The following is a 15,794-nucleotide window of genomic DNA, read 5'->3' as shown; positions in this document are numbered from 1 at the left end:
TGACTCAGTTTTTCTTCATTTCCTATGTACCGTCTTGATTCGACATCGTTCCCCTTGCAAAACTGAAATAAATTATCCTTTTCGTGATCGATGCCCGTGCAGGTGTCACATCCATTTCTCATCAGTAGATTTCTACTTGCAGTCTCATGTGAATGAAGTGTTTACTGTCAGATCTCTTCTACAGGCAGCACATGTTGGTATTCAATTTGATATCACCTAACTGTGTAGCTGCCTTTGTAACTGGGATGTAAGATTATCTTTCACGTGGTGTTTTTATGTATTTCCATTCCTGTTAAATCACACTGTCAGCGATGGATGTCACTTTAAATAATCTGCAAACATAACATAAGCTCTCCAAGGAGGAGCCGCAAAACCCAGCATGCGGAGAAAATAACACTTTTATTGCGTTAAGTCAGATTCATTAAAAAGCTGCACTTATTTTACACATGCAAAGAGGATGAGCATTTCTTTGCACACATAAGAGATGACCAATGGTATGGATCTACGATGCATCCGTGCTGTACGATGCACGTTCTCAAACCATGCCGTGCAGACATGGTTTGACTGGAAGGATCCCTCAGCCTCTCTGGGAACCTGCTTTCTTCATGTGTTCCTACCACCACCGGTACATCGTGCTCTCATACAAATTCTGGATCAGTTCATGTTGTTGCTGCTTCCCGTTCCATGCAGTAGCTTGGGGGCAGTTAACCGGCAATGCGGCTCTTGTCAAAGCCACCCAATCCTACCAAAACACTTGGCTGGGGTCTCAACCCACGCCTTTATCCAAAGGTAAACACGGTCCGTGGCACATGGAGACATAGATGCCTCCGCACACCAGACCGTCCTATCAGATTCATCAAAAGGGTTTCATGTCACTGGTTTAATAACATTCCTGGGTAAAGATGGCAAGGATATTATTATTGCTGATGATTTAACAATTCAGTTGAACAAATCACTCTAGTCTATATAAACAGTATTTTTGATTTAAAGGTCCTGAGATGCTGCTGTCAAAAGAATCAACATAATGAAATGTCAAAATGCTACAGCAACAACTAACTGCCCAAAAAGAACTTGTTTTGACTCAAATGGACTGAAAAAGGAGGTAACACTGTTGGCCCATAGGGTAGGAAAAGAGGTCCCGTTTTACAATGTTCTTCACAGGTTCTGCAGTTCCCGGGTGTGCTTTCGGAGGATGCTGGTCCCCGATCGGTCCCCTGACTGCTGGTACGTTGGATGACGCCCAGGCAAGCAGCTCTGTGAGGACTTTGAAAGCGATGCTTTCAAGTCTCGTCCAGCTGGGTCACTACGACCACTCCCCAGACACCGTATACATATTCAGCATTGGGTTCTCACAGGAACCTTTACAGAATGAATGTGATAGTTGCCCAATGCAATAAGCTCATCCGTTGTTGTCTTCAAAACTCCTTCCACCCTGTCCAGAGGAGGCTCCCTCTGATGAAAGCCCATTGTCCCACTTCCCTTTCAGCTCCAGCTTCTCTAGTTACAGCTCACTGACTGTGTTTTCCTTATAGGTTCAAAAGACGTTTTCTCACATGACGCATTTACTTTATATCATACAGGAATTGGCAGGATTTTGAACGGCATCCCCTTCGTTTCTGTTCTCCTGTTTCATCGGATGAAGATGTTCTAAAGGGCCCATCTCACACGGCAACACCCATCGCGCCACAGGTGATTTCCTCCCTGCTGCTAGCGGTTCCGATCTGCCGGTGGAACTGCCCTTGCCTGCGTCTCCTCCAGCAGTGGACGTTGTCCTTCAGCATTACACTCCGGACACTTGGCAGGTAGCTCAGAATGTCTACAGGCAAAGAGGCCACTCCAGATCTGGACAGGTTGAGCTCCTGTAGGGACTCCAGGCCACTGAGGATTTCGGGGGCCAGTGACCTCAGATTGGTGTTGTTGGACAGGTCGAGAACCTGGAGGTTCCGGAGATCGCTGAAGCTCTGGGGCTCGATGGTGTGCAGATCAGGAAGACCGCTAATGGACAGGTGGACTAAGGTGCTCAGCCCGACAAAAGCATTTCCCTTGACGACGGAGATAGGGTTGCCATCCAGACTGAGGTACCTCAAGGGGACACCTTGCAGCTGGGGGACAGTCCTCAGCTGGTTCCCTGCCAAGTTCAGACTCTGCAGGTTGGGGGGCCTCGCTTGAGGGTTCCAGATCACAGCAGTCAGCAGGTTATTGGAGATGTCCACATTGATTGGCCTCCCATGGCCTCTGATGGCGAAGACATCCAGACGCAGCTCGTGGATGCGGTTGTGGCTCAGGTCCACATCCGTCAGTGGCAGGCCAACAAAGGAGCCGCTCGTGAGCCCCTGCAGGTTGTTGTGACTCAGGTCCAGGGTCTCCAGGTAGCGCAGTCCCGCGAAGGCCCCGCGGCTCACCCCCGCGATGAAGTTGTGGCTCAAATCGAGGCCAACCAGAGTGGTGTAGCCAGGTCCCGTGAGCATTGAATCTACAAGGGTCTGGATGGAGCTGGAGGACAGGTCTAGGTAGGCTGTGTCCAGAGGGATGGGTATGGGACCCGGGCCAAGGCGCAGCCCACTGCAGTCTACCTTGGTCAGGCTGAAGCTATTGAAGAGCCCAAAGTTCTCCACCTCACAGCGGCACCTGGGGTGGCAGTTCTTCACGGCCGCCGCAGGAAGGAGTAACGGCAGCAGGACAGCGCACACGCGTACCAGGGCAGACATCGCACTCTGAAACGGAACAAACGCACGATCAGACAAGGCAAATTATTTAAAAAGTTTTCTGTTGCGTGTTTTGAAGGGGATCGACCTGCCGGACGCTGCTCGAAGTCGGACATGCGACAAAATAATTACGCGATGTGCACGCGACGCGCGCAGAAGATTGCGCTCCGTTACGGTGCTCGGTGAAAGAACAACGTGCTTATCAGCAAGGCGCCTTATCAGGCCGCTCTGGTCCTGAGCCAAAACAAGTTGTCAGAAATTGCGTAACATCTCACAGCATACAGTACGTCAGCAGATGGATTTACACACTAAATAAGATAGGGAGAAGATGTATAAACACACACACACACACACACACACTTGCTGAAACTGTTTGTCCCGAGCAGGGTCACGGCAAGCTGAAGCCTAACCCGGCAACACAGGGTGCAAGGCCGGAGGGGGAGGGGACACACCCAGGACGGGACGCCAGTCCATCGCAAGGCACCCCAAGCGGGACTCGAACCCCAGACCCGCCGGAGAGCAGGACCCGGCCAAACCCGCCGCCCCATGTATAAATACAACAGTAGCGAAACCCAACGTTTTACTTCCGAAGAAGGCCGTCCCTCCCTCAGCCAGACGAATTGCACACGTTATTTCCGCAGTCGCTCGGATTCATTTAAAAAGCGCATAGCTGAGTATAACGACAAGGACAAGCGCACACCACCCCTGCCATGTCTAGAGATGACGCACAAAGTTTACCCTCGTCATCCGAACGTGGAGACCGACACGTGTCACGTGGAGCCTGCCTACAAATAACGCTTCGAGATCTCCTGTCCGGGCTCTGGTGACCTTGACAGGTGGACTCCAGCTGTTTTATCACCCACAATTAAACCGGTCATTTCCCTTCTCTAAATGTTATACTGTACAAGCCAATGGGAATTTGTAAATGTTGGTTTTGTTATTATTTATCATTTATTATTTTGTTGGGTATAGCTGTGCGCCTTGTTGTCACACGCCATGGGTCAAGCTGGGATCCTCCGGGATTAATAAAGTACCATAGTACCATCCTATCCTATATTACCTGAGACCACCTGTTGGACACAGATGAACCGACCTGAACTTCTAGTGCTGGAAAGCCAGTGATGAAACAGGTAAAGTCCACTGGCAACATGCTGTCTATTTGGTGAAAAGAACACGTGAGTGGGAGATAAGAGTTACAAACTGGGTGACAGTGCATGGTTTGCGTTAAAGAAAAAAAAAAACAAAAAAAACCTTTCACCCAGTAACAAGTACACCAGTCTGCCAATGGAGGACAAACTGTGAGGACCAATAAAATACAGAACATGCTCGCAGAAACACGCAGACGGCTGTACAATCTCCGCTTGAGCCGTCGTCTCCGGTTTGACACCGCTACTTACGATTCGTGCTCTTCCACCATCTGAAAATGCATATAAAGGGACCCGGGTTGAACCGGGACCACCCGCTTCAGAAGACGTGACCTGCTGAGTACCGAGATCAAAACCCCGGTGGATAAACAGATCCCGCAATCGGGCGCGGTGAAAATGAACAAGAAGCGGACGCGAAACTTCAACGAGCTGCTGTGAATCACTCGAGAGCAGACGTGACGGCTTCGCGTCTCCCAGCACAAGCGTAAAGGGTAACATACGGGATTCTGCAAGGGAGCTACAAGAAGCGATCGTATTCTTGTCGTTTCTACCGTCCCTCTCGGACAGCCACCCCAACGGATTCCAAAACTGGAACATTTGGTCACCCGTAAAGGAGGCAAAACGGGTTCAATGAACCAAAGTTCCGTTCATTTAAATAACAGAAACAGAATAGGCATGATGACAGAGATGAGTTCAAAAACATTATAACACTTCGTCGCAGCGTGGCCACGAGTCACCAGGCAGCCTGGGCCTTCAGGGAAAGGTGCGACACCGGCACACGCCTGCTTAGAGGGAGAACGTGCCGGATGACAGAAATGTGCCTTTGGCCACCTGCGGCCATCAGGCAGTAATTAACCCCGAAAGATCTGACTGAAAGCAGGTGTCGTGACAAAAAACGAGCCATCTGTTACCCTCCTCGGGACCCGTGGAGCAACAGCACGTCCAGGGAAGGAAGGTCACATCCCGAGAGGAATGCACCCTAACGCAGCGTCCTAAAAACTTCCACGCCCCGGCTCCTCATGTTATGAACCCTTGAGTTATGAACCGTCAGAGATACCAACACTTTTTCCAGATAGATGGCAGTAAGGACCATCCATGCGGGACCACTTCAGCTCAGCTCCCACAGTGTTTACCGCTCGTGTCTGGTGGTCCTGAGTGATCAATAACAAGAGGAGGAATATTGTACACGTTTATGGGATGAATCAGCTATCAATTAGGACCGAATGGGAGTTTATGGGGACATTTTTATTTTCGGTCATTTTAAATTAGTTTTACTGAAGCTCAAAGTAAATAGGAACAGTTTTACAAGTAATATCGAAGGTGTTCACAGAAACCGATCCGCAAATAAACTGACAATTTTATTAACTTATCATTTTGACTGAGCAGTAGAAGTGATTTTGGAGTTATAAATAAGATTAATTGTGAACAGCCCCAACTGTGTTTTGTATGCTGAGTACCCACCATCTGAGTATCACTCGCCATCAAAAGCCGTCCTAACAGCGCGATCAATATTGCCAGCGACGTTACCCAACAAACATTTAGGGAAAGGGATATATCGGTCACGTCAATGCGATGATGTGCCATTAAATCATGCACTTACCATCTATATTATAAAACACTGAAACGTACGGTAGAAGGAACAAACAAGCGGGCTCTCAGGGGTTCGAGGCAGGTGGGAGACAGGTCACACAAAATACAGCGCGTTCTTCCCTGTGGGACACGGCTCTCCACAGAAGGTTCGGATCTCAGAACAAGTTCGTTTTACACGAAAGCCTTACGGCCCACCCGGCATGGGTGGCGCACCACAGAGACGGAGGCTGGAAGTGTAACGAAAGTAGAGGTTTGAACAGCACTGAGGAAAAAGACTGATCATTAACTCGCTGTGCTCTGGGTGAAAGGTGTCTCCAAGCAGGAGGTGTGTCGTATCACGAAGCAAGGGGGATGAGCGTCAAATGGCCATCACACTCTTTATGGCTTATTATGTAATGTTTCAACATACACCACCATAAACCATAATCAAGCAAATCATTCTGGTGCAACTCAGCTGTGTTTCATTTGGGAAACATGATTTATCTGACATAGCAAGTAGGACGATGCTTAACAGAGTTCATGGAGACGTAACCCAAAGGTCACAGTTTCAAAATCTGAAAAAATATGTGCATTAATGTTTATTCGTTTACCTGACACTTTTCTCTAAGCGACTAAAAATGTTAAGCTTCTTACACTGACTTACTTATTTATACAGCAGGGCAATTTTTACTGCATCCATTCAGGGTAAATATCTTGGTCAGGGGTACTACAGCAAGAGGTGGGACTGGAACCTACAACCTTCAAGTCTGAAGGCAGCAGCTCTAACTACTACGGCACCTCCATATTTGCAATTTACAAAAATTACAAAAAATCTTGTATTAATTTAATTTCAACAAAAATCACACTCATCCCACAAACTGAAGCTGTTCACGCAACCAGTCGCGTCAAATCGTACACGAATGTTGATCCATGTGGGTTGCGTCCTGCGAGAAAGTTCTCGCTAATAACGGAACACTGGGAATAACAACAGAATAATAATGATGGAATAACGGAATGTTAAGACTGTCTCTTGCATTTTCATCCATTAAACAGGTCAATTTAATCAACATTATAACCATCAAAATGAGATTTAGGAAACTTCCATGAAAAGCTGGAGAATTTACCCGATTTGTTTTGCTGAAAGGAAACTCCTCACAAGGTGCTGTTCTGTTGTCCTTTCCTCTGTGAGTGTTTCAGAGTGTGTGATGTCCTCGGGGGTCCTTCTGGAGAGACGTCTCCACGCAGAAGGTGCCGTCTCAGTTAAATATGCCGGGCCAGCCCCTTGCGCCAGTAATAGGCCACGCCCCTTTGCAATCCTCCTCCCTTCATTGGCTGACAGCCTTAGAACAACTAAAAATTGTTTCGCTTCCTCTACACATAACACCCTCTGGTGAGCTACACACACACACACACACACACACCTCAGATGCCTTCACCCTTGAGCCCTGCCTTTGAAACCAGTCAGAGAAACACACCGTGAAAGGAACCCCAACGCCATCCTCCTTCCCCCGACACATGGTGCCGTCTCGTCTGGGGTGGTTTACAGCTCTCAGCCGTTCACACCCCTGTCCTGCATTTCCCCATTTGCCCCACTGCAAGACGTGGGGACAGCGGGGGGGAGCAGTAGGAGGCCTGATAGTGTCTAAGATGTACCTTTCAAACCAACATTAAAATTAGCTAGTGAGTTAAATTTTTTTTAATTAACATTATTGACACTACTACAGCACACTGCTGAACGAACATGGGGACACGGTGGTGCAGCAGGTTTGCCCAGGTCCTGCTCTCTGTCGGGTGTGGGGTTCGAGTCCCGCTTGGGTGCCTTGTGATGGACTGGCGTCCCGCCCTGGGTGTGTGTGTGTCTGTGTCCCCCCCCAGCCTTACGCCCTGTGTTGCCGGGTTAGGCTCCGGCTCACCGTGACCCCGCTCGGGACAAGCGGCTTCAGCCAGCGTGCGTGTGCTTAATGAACATGCAAAGAAACAAGAAATAGCGGGAGAGGACGGACTGCATGGCAACGGTTAAGCTGTCAACTCAGCTGAAATTCTGATGCCATTGAAAAAAAATTACATTTGTTCTATGCTTTTGTCAATAGCAGCTTACAATGCAACTGTACCAATTTAAGGAATCAAGAGTGCGACAGCAAGAGGTAGTGGAAGTCAAACCTGGGTCCTTTGAGTACAAGGTGGTGGCTATACCCACTGTACCCACCTGCTGCACTAATTAATAACTCACTCATTTCAAGTTTTTTCAAGTTTTTGGTTAGACTCGTCACTTTGCAACTGATGGACCTGGGATTGATGCCCATTTCTGCAGTAATGCCTTGATGAAGGTATGCACCTTGAACTGATACAGTAAAAATTACTCAGCTGAATAAATGAGTAAATCAGAGTACATAACCTTGGAAAAGAACATCTGCTAAATAAGTAAATGCAAATGTAATCTCACCTGCTGTCAGCATTACGCGTCTTCTGTTCACAGTTACACTGTTTACACAGTGTTCTCCTAAGGGGAACAGTACAGAGACAAGAACGAGGAACATCAGCAGTGGAGCTCAGATAAAGACCAGAGTGAGGAAATATCACAATGGCAGGGTCCAAGGCGACCTGGTCACATGGCACTCCTGGACACGGAGATATCACACACACAGAGACACAGAAATAAAACAACAGTGTGTGGAAGCTGGAGTTCAGAAAGTGTCCCACAAAGATGAATTGTCCCCATTAAATGAACAAAATTAAGACATCTTTGAAGGTTGGACACTGGCAAGTTAGTGGTAGTCATCACTCATGCATAACAGCTTTGACAGGTTTGTTTCATCCAGGAATGGGGAGATCATCTGAAATGGTGAGAATTTTGTGTTCAAAATGCTCCCAGTATGGAGGTATCCCACATCACAAGTTCCTCCTACCTGCTGGAAATCCAGAAGGACGCCAAATTCACAGCTGTGTGTCAACGAAAGTGAAGACTTTCACCGATCCCTCTGCACCAACTCAGCTTGCTCAACCAACACCAACCCAACACAAGCACGTGACGTGTTATGGAAATGCTTATCAGCTGTATCTTGGTGTGTGGCCAGCATACACAGATCTCAGCTGTCTAAAAGTATACGATGTTCTAAGACATCTCAGACTTTATCAGAACGTCTCAAAATTTGTCAGACCTTCTCAAACTCTGTAAAAGTTTTCTCAAATTTCACCTAAGAGCTCCTCAGAACCCAAGGATTGTGTGCCAAACTGCTGCTGAGAAACTTACAAACATCAGTGTTGATCTTTGACTTTGGTGGCCATGAATCTGATAGCTCCAGGTGACAACATCTGACTCACCGGCTCAGTAACTGTTTTCTTCACGAAGGCAAGAGCACCATGGACCTCCAAGTCTGAAGATCTCCCTTCCAGCTTTCCTGCCTATAGCTGCAGACCCCACGGCAAGCGGGAGGAAAAATCTTCACGGAGACACAAATGGAAACAACATCCCAAAAACTTTTCACTACTCTGTTTCAGACATAGCCACCCAGCACAGCAGAACGCACTCAGTCCGACTCCTCAACTTACAAACGCAATAGTCTGTTCATAATTCATTTCGTTCATAACTCTAAAGTCACTTTCGCTGCTAAATCACAATGTAAATGTGCATAAGTATAGGGCCAACACATTTATACTTATTGGTTGCTCTGTACTGCCATCTGTCAGCTTGGAGGGAAAACAGGTCACATTCACTCCACTGAAACAAACTTCAGAAATTGTATAGGGGAAGTAAATATAATTAAAAATGCATAAATTGGAAAACATTCATATCCTTAAAAATTCATGAATTGGCTTATTTAATTTGCTGGAGCCTGTATGTTTAAAGTTTGTTTTCCATCTTGGAAATAAAGTTATAGTATGTCAGTATACCTCAGTTCCTTAACCCCTCTGCCACCTGCTGCTCCTTAGTGTATGCAGTTAAAGGGCTGAAGGGCTAAGTGGGTCATGCACCCATATCCTGCAAGAGTGAAGGAATGTATGAGAAAGTCTTCTGGGGGAAAGTACTCGTGCGGATGCTGGGTTTCTGCGACGCTGTTTTTCCGAGCTGCTCCAGTGCTCGTTGTCCTCATTTGGTTCCCTTCATCCTTTAAACACAAACTTGAGTAAAGTGCAAAAGAAGAGGTTCCATTGCATCAGGTAAAGATGTCAGGAAGTTGTGATGGGCACCATGAAGTCACCTTCTCCAAATGGGCAATAAACATCTTTATACTTGGCAATTGTATCATTAATTTTAAACTTTAAACCTATTGACAGGCCAATTTCCTTAGGTAGATTAGCATTTCAACACCAGATGGTGCTAAGATGACAGAAGTGCCACAGAACACCAAGTGCGCAGATGAAAAACCAGAAGATAAGAAGATTATGAAAAGTATCCACACAGTTGTACGTCATGTCATGCAGTCATTTCATTTGCCTGTCAGGAGTTCATTAGTTTTATGGAATGAATCTTTCTGACCGATCCTTAGTAATTATATTGAAAGATTTCTATTCTGCAGTGTTCAATACTTTTACATAAAGCTTCAATATAACCCAGTTTGGACAGGTTAAAATGGTTTCATTTAGCTTCTGAGGTGCTCAAGATGCACAAATACTGAAATGTCCTCAGGCTCTTGGTCACTGTACCAGCTGTTGGCCAGGACTGGTAACAGCAAGAGTGTGGTGAAATGTTCATGCAATGTGTGAAACACTGCATTTGATCATGAAAGGTAGGCACTATTTACCCATTTACCAACCGACTCCAAAACTGAGTCGCTGTAGAAGCATAAGGTAGGGTAAACCCTGGATAGGATCGGTCCAGAGGGCAATCACACACAATTTGGTGTTAGCAACACACAAGAAACATGTTTGGAGTGTGGATTTGCATCCCAAACATGGGAAGAATTTAAAGAGATGCGTCATGCAAACTCCAGCTTGAACTAGGTTCAAACCCGCAGCACCACTATGGTAAAGGCAGACACCTTACAGCAAATGTGTATACAAAGGATAACTGAAATGTGACTTCCTTATACCCAAAAGGTAGCAAGACAGCATTACAAAATTGCCGTTGTGTCATTTAACAGGAGGTGACTTTGAGGTAGAGACTGACAAAACCAGCATCTTCAGGAACTCACCAGCTGTTTCAGCGAAAAAACCCTTCAAATGACCCACCGAATGGGGTCAGTTCTTTTTGTGTAAGACCAGGTTACATCACAGGCCATTTACATTTAATCCAAACTGAGCACCCGAGTAATAAAATGCCAGTGATGTTTCAGCTGGATGTGAAACCCTTGAGAACCTGACAAGTGATTACATAACATGCAAGCCCGAGCTCATATTCATAGGGGCTTTAAGTCAGTGAGGTGATTTATTAAAGAGCCACATGTGGAAGGGTGATGGCAAAGTGGCCATCCACACTTATCTGCAGGAATTTTCATGAGGTAAGATTGAACTCTCCAAGGCATACTTCTAGGCACATTTAGTCTACAGTTCATCTTTCATCTTCTCCCCCTTGGGCCGAATCAGCCTCCCAACAAAGAGGATGGATCTAGTCTTGCTGTCCATCACCAGGAAGATGCAGGGGTGGTCTGCATAGAACAGCCTGGGACTGTGAAACTTATCCGTGCCAAAGATGCTAGCGTCAGAGGGATTTCCCTCAATGTCCCACTCAAAGGCTGAGGCATGGAAGATGTTGGAAAGATAGAGGTCCTTCTCGTCAGAGATGTTGGACAGGTCAGCTTTGGTCTGGTTCACTACATCAGTCAGACCAATTTCCTGCAGGTGTTTCTGCAAGAAAACCAGAATGTTTGCTTTTTAAGCTAAAACACTGGTAGGATGTTTAAATGTGACCATTTGGAGAACATTCAAGTCTCCCCAGGTAGTTTACAGGCTGAAGGAGTAGACCCAGACCTCCGATTGCTTTAAGGTAGTGGAGTAGTTATATGCTTTGGGCCAGCCTGTGAACCCTGTCACCTTCTGCAAACAGTCGCCTGCAGAATTCTTGGACCCGCAGCCAAGGAGGGCAGAGGGAGTTACTTGCAAGTCGTGGCTGACCTCCATGGTGACCTTGGGTATGGACACAGACACTACCCGCTCCTCCAGCTTACTCAGGCAGCTGCTTACTATTGAAGAGCTTCTCCAGCCTTTCAAGAGGCTCTACATGGTAGGGCATGATGAACACCACGAAGGACTTCTTCAGGGCCATGCACAGGACATACAATTTGTTTGCCAGGTCTTCATAAAATCCATAGATGCCTGTAGAAGGGTAGAGTACTTGTTGCCAGCTATTCCTGATGAGTGTGTTGATTTAGATTTATTCATTTAGCTGATGCTTTTCTCCAAAGCAACTCACAATTACCCATTTATACAACTGGGTAATTTTAACGGAGCAATTTAGGGTAAGTACCTTGCTCAAGGGTACTGCAGCTGGAGGTGGGGAATCAAACCTGTAACCTTTGGATTCAAAGGCAGTGACTAACCATACCAGCTGCCCAGTAACATTTGTTGAAATGTATGGTCAAGGAATTCCCTGAAACCTATTCCAAAGTTCAGAATTGGAACCATCTTGACCTGTAGTTAAGACTGACAAATAACATGAGTAACTAATGCAATAACTGGATTAATGTTTCAGGCATTGAAATTTACACATCAAGACAAACCACTTACCTGCATGGTGCATCATGGAAATGAAGACTGAGGAGGAGCGGTCCACAAGGAAGGCACAGTTGTCAACCATTTTGTGGTGAAACTTCTCATCCCAGTGAGCTGTTGAGAGATCAATGACTGAGAAGCTGCTTGGTTTTTACATTTTAAAAAAAAGCATCTAGCAACTCCAACTTATTTCTAGAAATAGAGTAAGCAAAAGGACAAAACTCACTCTTGAAGAACATGGCATTGACAATGACAGCCCCAGCCACATTTTCCACATCCTTGATGATCTCAGGCAGTTTGCCATCAGTGACTTTGCTGGCCAAGTCATTGATGGACTTGATGGCACTTGCCTTGTCCTTGAAGTTGACCTGAGAGTTTTCAAAATTGTAGTGCTTCTTGCTGGTTTTGACAAAGTCTTCAGCAAAGTTGACAGAGCTGGGACCATATAGGAAACTGTCAGTCTTCCAGGTAACATCAGAAGCTGTGGAATTGCTGACCTCAGCAACGAGTTCTGCCAGGCCAGCGTGAAGGTGCTCATCTTTTAACTTGTTGGCACCAAAGACAGTCTTCACCTGGGAAGCTGTTGAAGGTTTGCTGCCTAGGGTCACTAAGCCCAGAGAGGAAGCCACCACCACAGGGGAGAAAATAATGTTTCCCAAGTCTTTCTCCTTAGCCATGCTCTGGTAGAGGCTGAAGGTAAGTTTTGTACTCTTCTCCCCCATGGTGAAAGCATGGCTGGTAAGCACCTTATCCTCACTAGAGGCTGCCACTACTAGTAGGCTTAGAGCCAACACTATCACCAGCATGATCCTCACAAGAAGCAAACTGAAAGAACAGTCAAATATGAGCTTAATAAAGCTAACCTTCCAAGAATTTTAGAGTGTGGGGAAAACATTTCTTAAAATGAGTAAGAATTGATGCATAAGGGACAAGTGCAGTTCCTTATGACAGAGGTCATTGAAATCAGCATATATTATGAATGAATGAATGAAACTTTATTGTTCCCAGAGGGGACATTCACTTTGGATGCAGCAACATTGAAAATACAACATACAGTCATGTGAAAAAGGAAGTACACCCTCCTTGATTTTACGTATCAGGACATAATAAAAAATCATCTGGTCCTTAGCAGCTCTTAAAATTAGGTAAATACAACCTCAGATGGACAACAACACATGACATGTTATACCGTGTCATGATTTATTTAATAAAAATAAAGCCAAAATGGAGAAGCCATGTGTGGAAAAACTAAGTACACTTTATGATTCAATAGCTTGTAGAACCACCTTTAGGAGCAATAATTTGAAGTAATCGTTAGTGGTAAGACATTTGCTGTCCTTTTTTCACAATTAACAATCTTACATGCATTCTTTATATGGGCCACCAGGAGGTGTATTGGTTAGAGCTGTTGCCTTGCAAGCAAAGGACCTGGATTTAATTCCCCTCTACCCTTGATGAAGACATTTCCCTTAAACTGATATACTGCAAATTACCCTAGTAGAAATGTGTAAATCATTTTATGCAACAGTGTGAAAACCTAGCAATGCAAGATACCTTGAGATTAAAATCTTACTCCTATTCAGGACGTTAAAAAATCATCATCAAAACTGTACATTAAGTTAAAACCATCAAGTTAAAGTTCACTTTAAGTTTGTTGGTGTGTTTATATTTAGAGGACCCCAAAGTGCCCAGACCTTCACAGTATGATGGGCCAGGCAGGGTACTGGAGCAGGAGTCAGGCACCAGGGGGTCTTCAGACCAGGATGTGCATTGTGTTCCAGACCCTGGTTATTAACTCCTGCTCTGCTAAGGGCTGCACTTCACTGTGGATGTGGAACTGAACACATTCTGTGGAAAACTGCATACGGGAAGTTACTCCCACACAGGACATTTGGCCTCGGACACACAGGCAAGTGGTTCACAGGGGTCACCTACCCATCTTCCCCCACCGGCTTATAGATAAAACTTTCATAGGCAGCTAGCAGATGATCATTAATATAGCTAACAGTCACTACAGTCACCACCACCGCCCACTTGAAAATGTTACAAAAAATCCAGTACTTTAGCACGATGAACTGGAAAAAGTGGTTGGTGTCAGTGTAAATTACGTCGGTCTCAGTTTAACAGAAAAACATTGCAAAGTGTGTCTCTTTGAAATGTGCAGCTGTTTAGAAATATGTGGTATTTTTAAGTATTGCCATAATATGTATAAATATGATTTTAATAGAAAAAAATTTGGATACAGTACATGGGATTGCACTTGTCAGAGTTGAAATGATTTCTTACCTTGTGCAATTTTACAGTTTGTTTTCCATATTGTTAATCCTTAAATATAGACTATTAACTGTAAGAAAAGTTCCTCTGCAGTGAATCATCTGGCCTTCATTCCTTGAGCAAACATTATTGTGTAAGACTTATTTCACATGTATCCCACAAGATATGCGATATTCAGCCGCGGTAAAGACAGTCTGAAGGTGGACAAAGCCTTCAAATAGACAAATAGTTTTCCAAGTAGGTAGAGTAATAAAATGGGATAAAGAGCTCTAGGTGGATGAAAGATGAGCAGTGCTTCCACACAGTCTACGTGCAGGTCTCGACCATTTGTGTCTTCGTGTCTTTGCCATAAACTCACCACCCTACTGCTATAGTCAGAGGTAAATCCTCAGTCCAACCTGGTAAAATGCAAAAAATTGATTCACATCCACAGCCACGTGACAGAGCACTCATGTTGATGACCAGCATGAGCTCACCACTAGAGGATCCCCAAAGCAAACACAGTGGAACACGATTTAACATCACACACAAGTCACAAGCTAGAGGGGATCTGAACGCAGAAGCACATTCCATCTTCAGCATCAGGCATCACTCTGATGTTGTTCCTCCAGCCTGTAACGTGAAAAACACACAAATTCATAGCAGATAGCAGAAAATACATTTTTCTGTCTTTTCATTATCCATAGTGGTTAATGGTGATATTATTAATCATGCCAATGATTAATAGCTATCAATAGCTATTAATCTTTGGCATGATTAATAGTTTTCAATAGCTGTTTTCACAACGTCGGGTTACGGTGATCCAGAGAATATCCTGGAAGCATAAGACGTGAGGTAGATTGTGTCTTGAATGGGATTTCGGTGCATCACAGGGCAATCAAACAAACACACACCGGATGCAATTTAGAGTGACAAGATGATTTGAAACAAACATCTGTGGATTGGCTGAGAAAACCCATGCTAACATCTAAACTCCACTGAGACTGAGCTGGATTTGAACCCACATCTGAACCCGTTGCCCATGAACTGCGATGTTCTACTGATGTTCCCATAATAATCACAGCAGAATAACAGAGTAAATGGCAGTAGTGTGGAGACTCCTGGATTTACTGGTGGGCAGCACATTTGCAAACACTAATGGGTCCAATCTAGATTAGAGTAACGTGACAAAGTTAATTCTCAAAGCTGCGGTTAATCTTCAGCCGCCATGCCTGGAATAGAACTGGTGATTTACGCCGGACTGGCGGAAAGCCTGGAGTCTCCTAGGCTGAGATTACAGGGATGACGGGACTGTCGTCTTTGGTGTCACACGCTGTAGTATCTGTACACGTGAACCAGGTAAGGTGACACTATCCGTAATCAGCAGTCATTGCATCTGCACAGCCGAATTTGTAACAGCAGAATACCAAGTACTGTGATGGGCGAAACCGCTTTGCATAGATGGTTCCAAGTC

The 15,794-nt window shown here is 45.3% G+C and overlaps 1 protein-coding gene and 1 pseudogene across 1 annotated transcript; both read right to left on the bottom strand.

Annotated features, from left to right (window-relative positions):
- Nucleotides 1–380: 380 nt before the first annotated feature.
- LOC108921538 (tsukushin-like) lies at nucleotides 381–5,733 on the bottom strand. Its single transcript, XM_018731032.1, has 2 exons — nucleotides 5,451–5,733; nucleotides 381–2,714 (listed from the first exon to the last, which is right to left on the bottom strand). The coding sequence occupies exons 1-2, from the start codon at nucleotides 5,451–5,453 to the stop codon at nucleotides 1,662–1,664; spliced, it is 1,056 nt and encodes a 351-aa protein (XP_018586548.1). The 5' UTR covers nucleotides 5,454–5,733; the 3' UTR covers nucleotides 381–1,661.
- Nucleotides 5,734–10,900: 5,167 nt separating this feature from the next.
- Nucleotides 10,901–12,873, bottom strand: LOC108921757 (serpin H1-like; annotated as a pseudogene).
- Nucleotides 12,874–15,794: the final 2,921 nt, after the last annotated feature.

The sequence above is a fragment of the Scleropages formosus genome, chromosome 25 (assembly GCF_900964775.1).
Source record: "Scleropages formosus chromosome 25, fSclFor1.1, whole genome shotgun sequence".
Classification (NCBI taxonomy): Eukaryota; Metazoa; Chordata; class Actinopteri; order Osteoglossiformes; family Osteoglossidae; genus Scleropages; species Scleropages formosus.
This window is presented reverse-complemented; position numbering and strand designations above follow the sequence as displayed.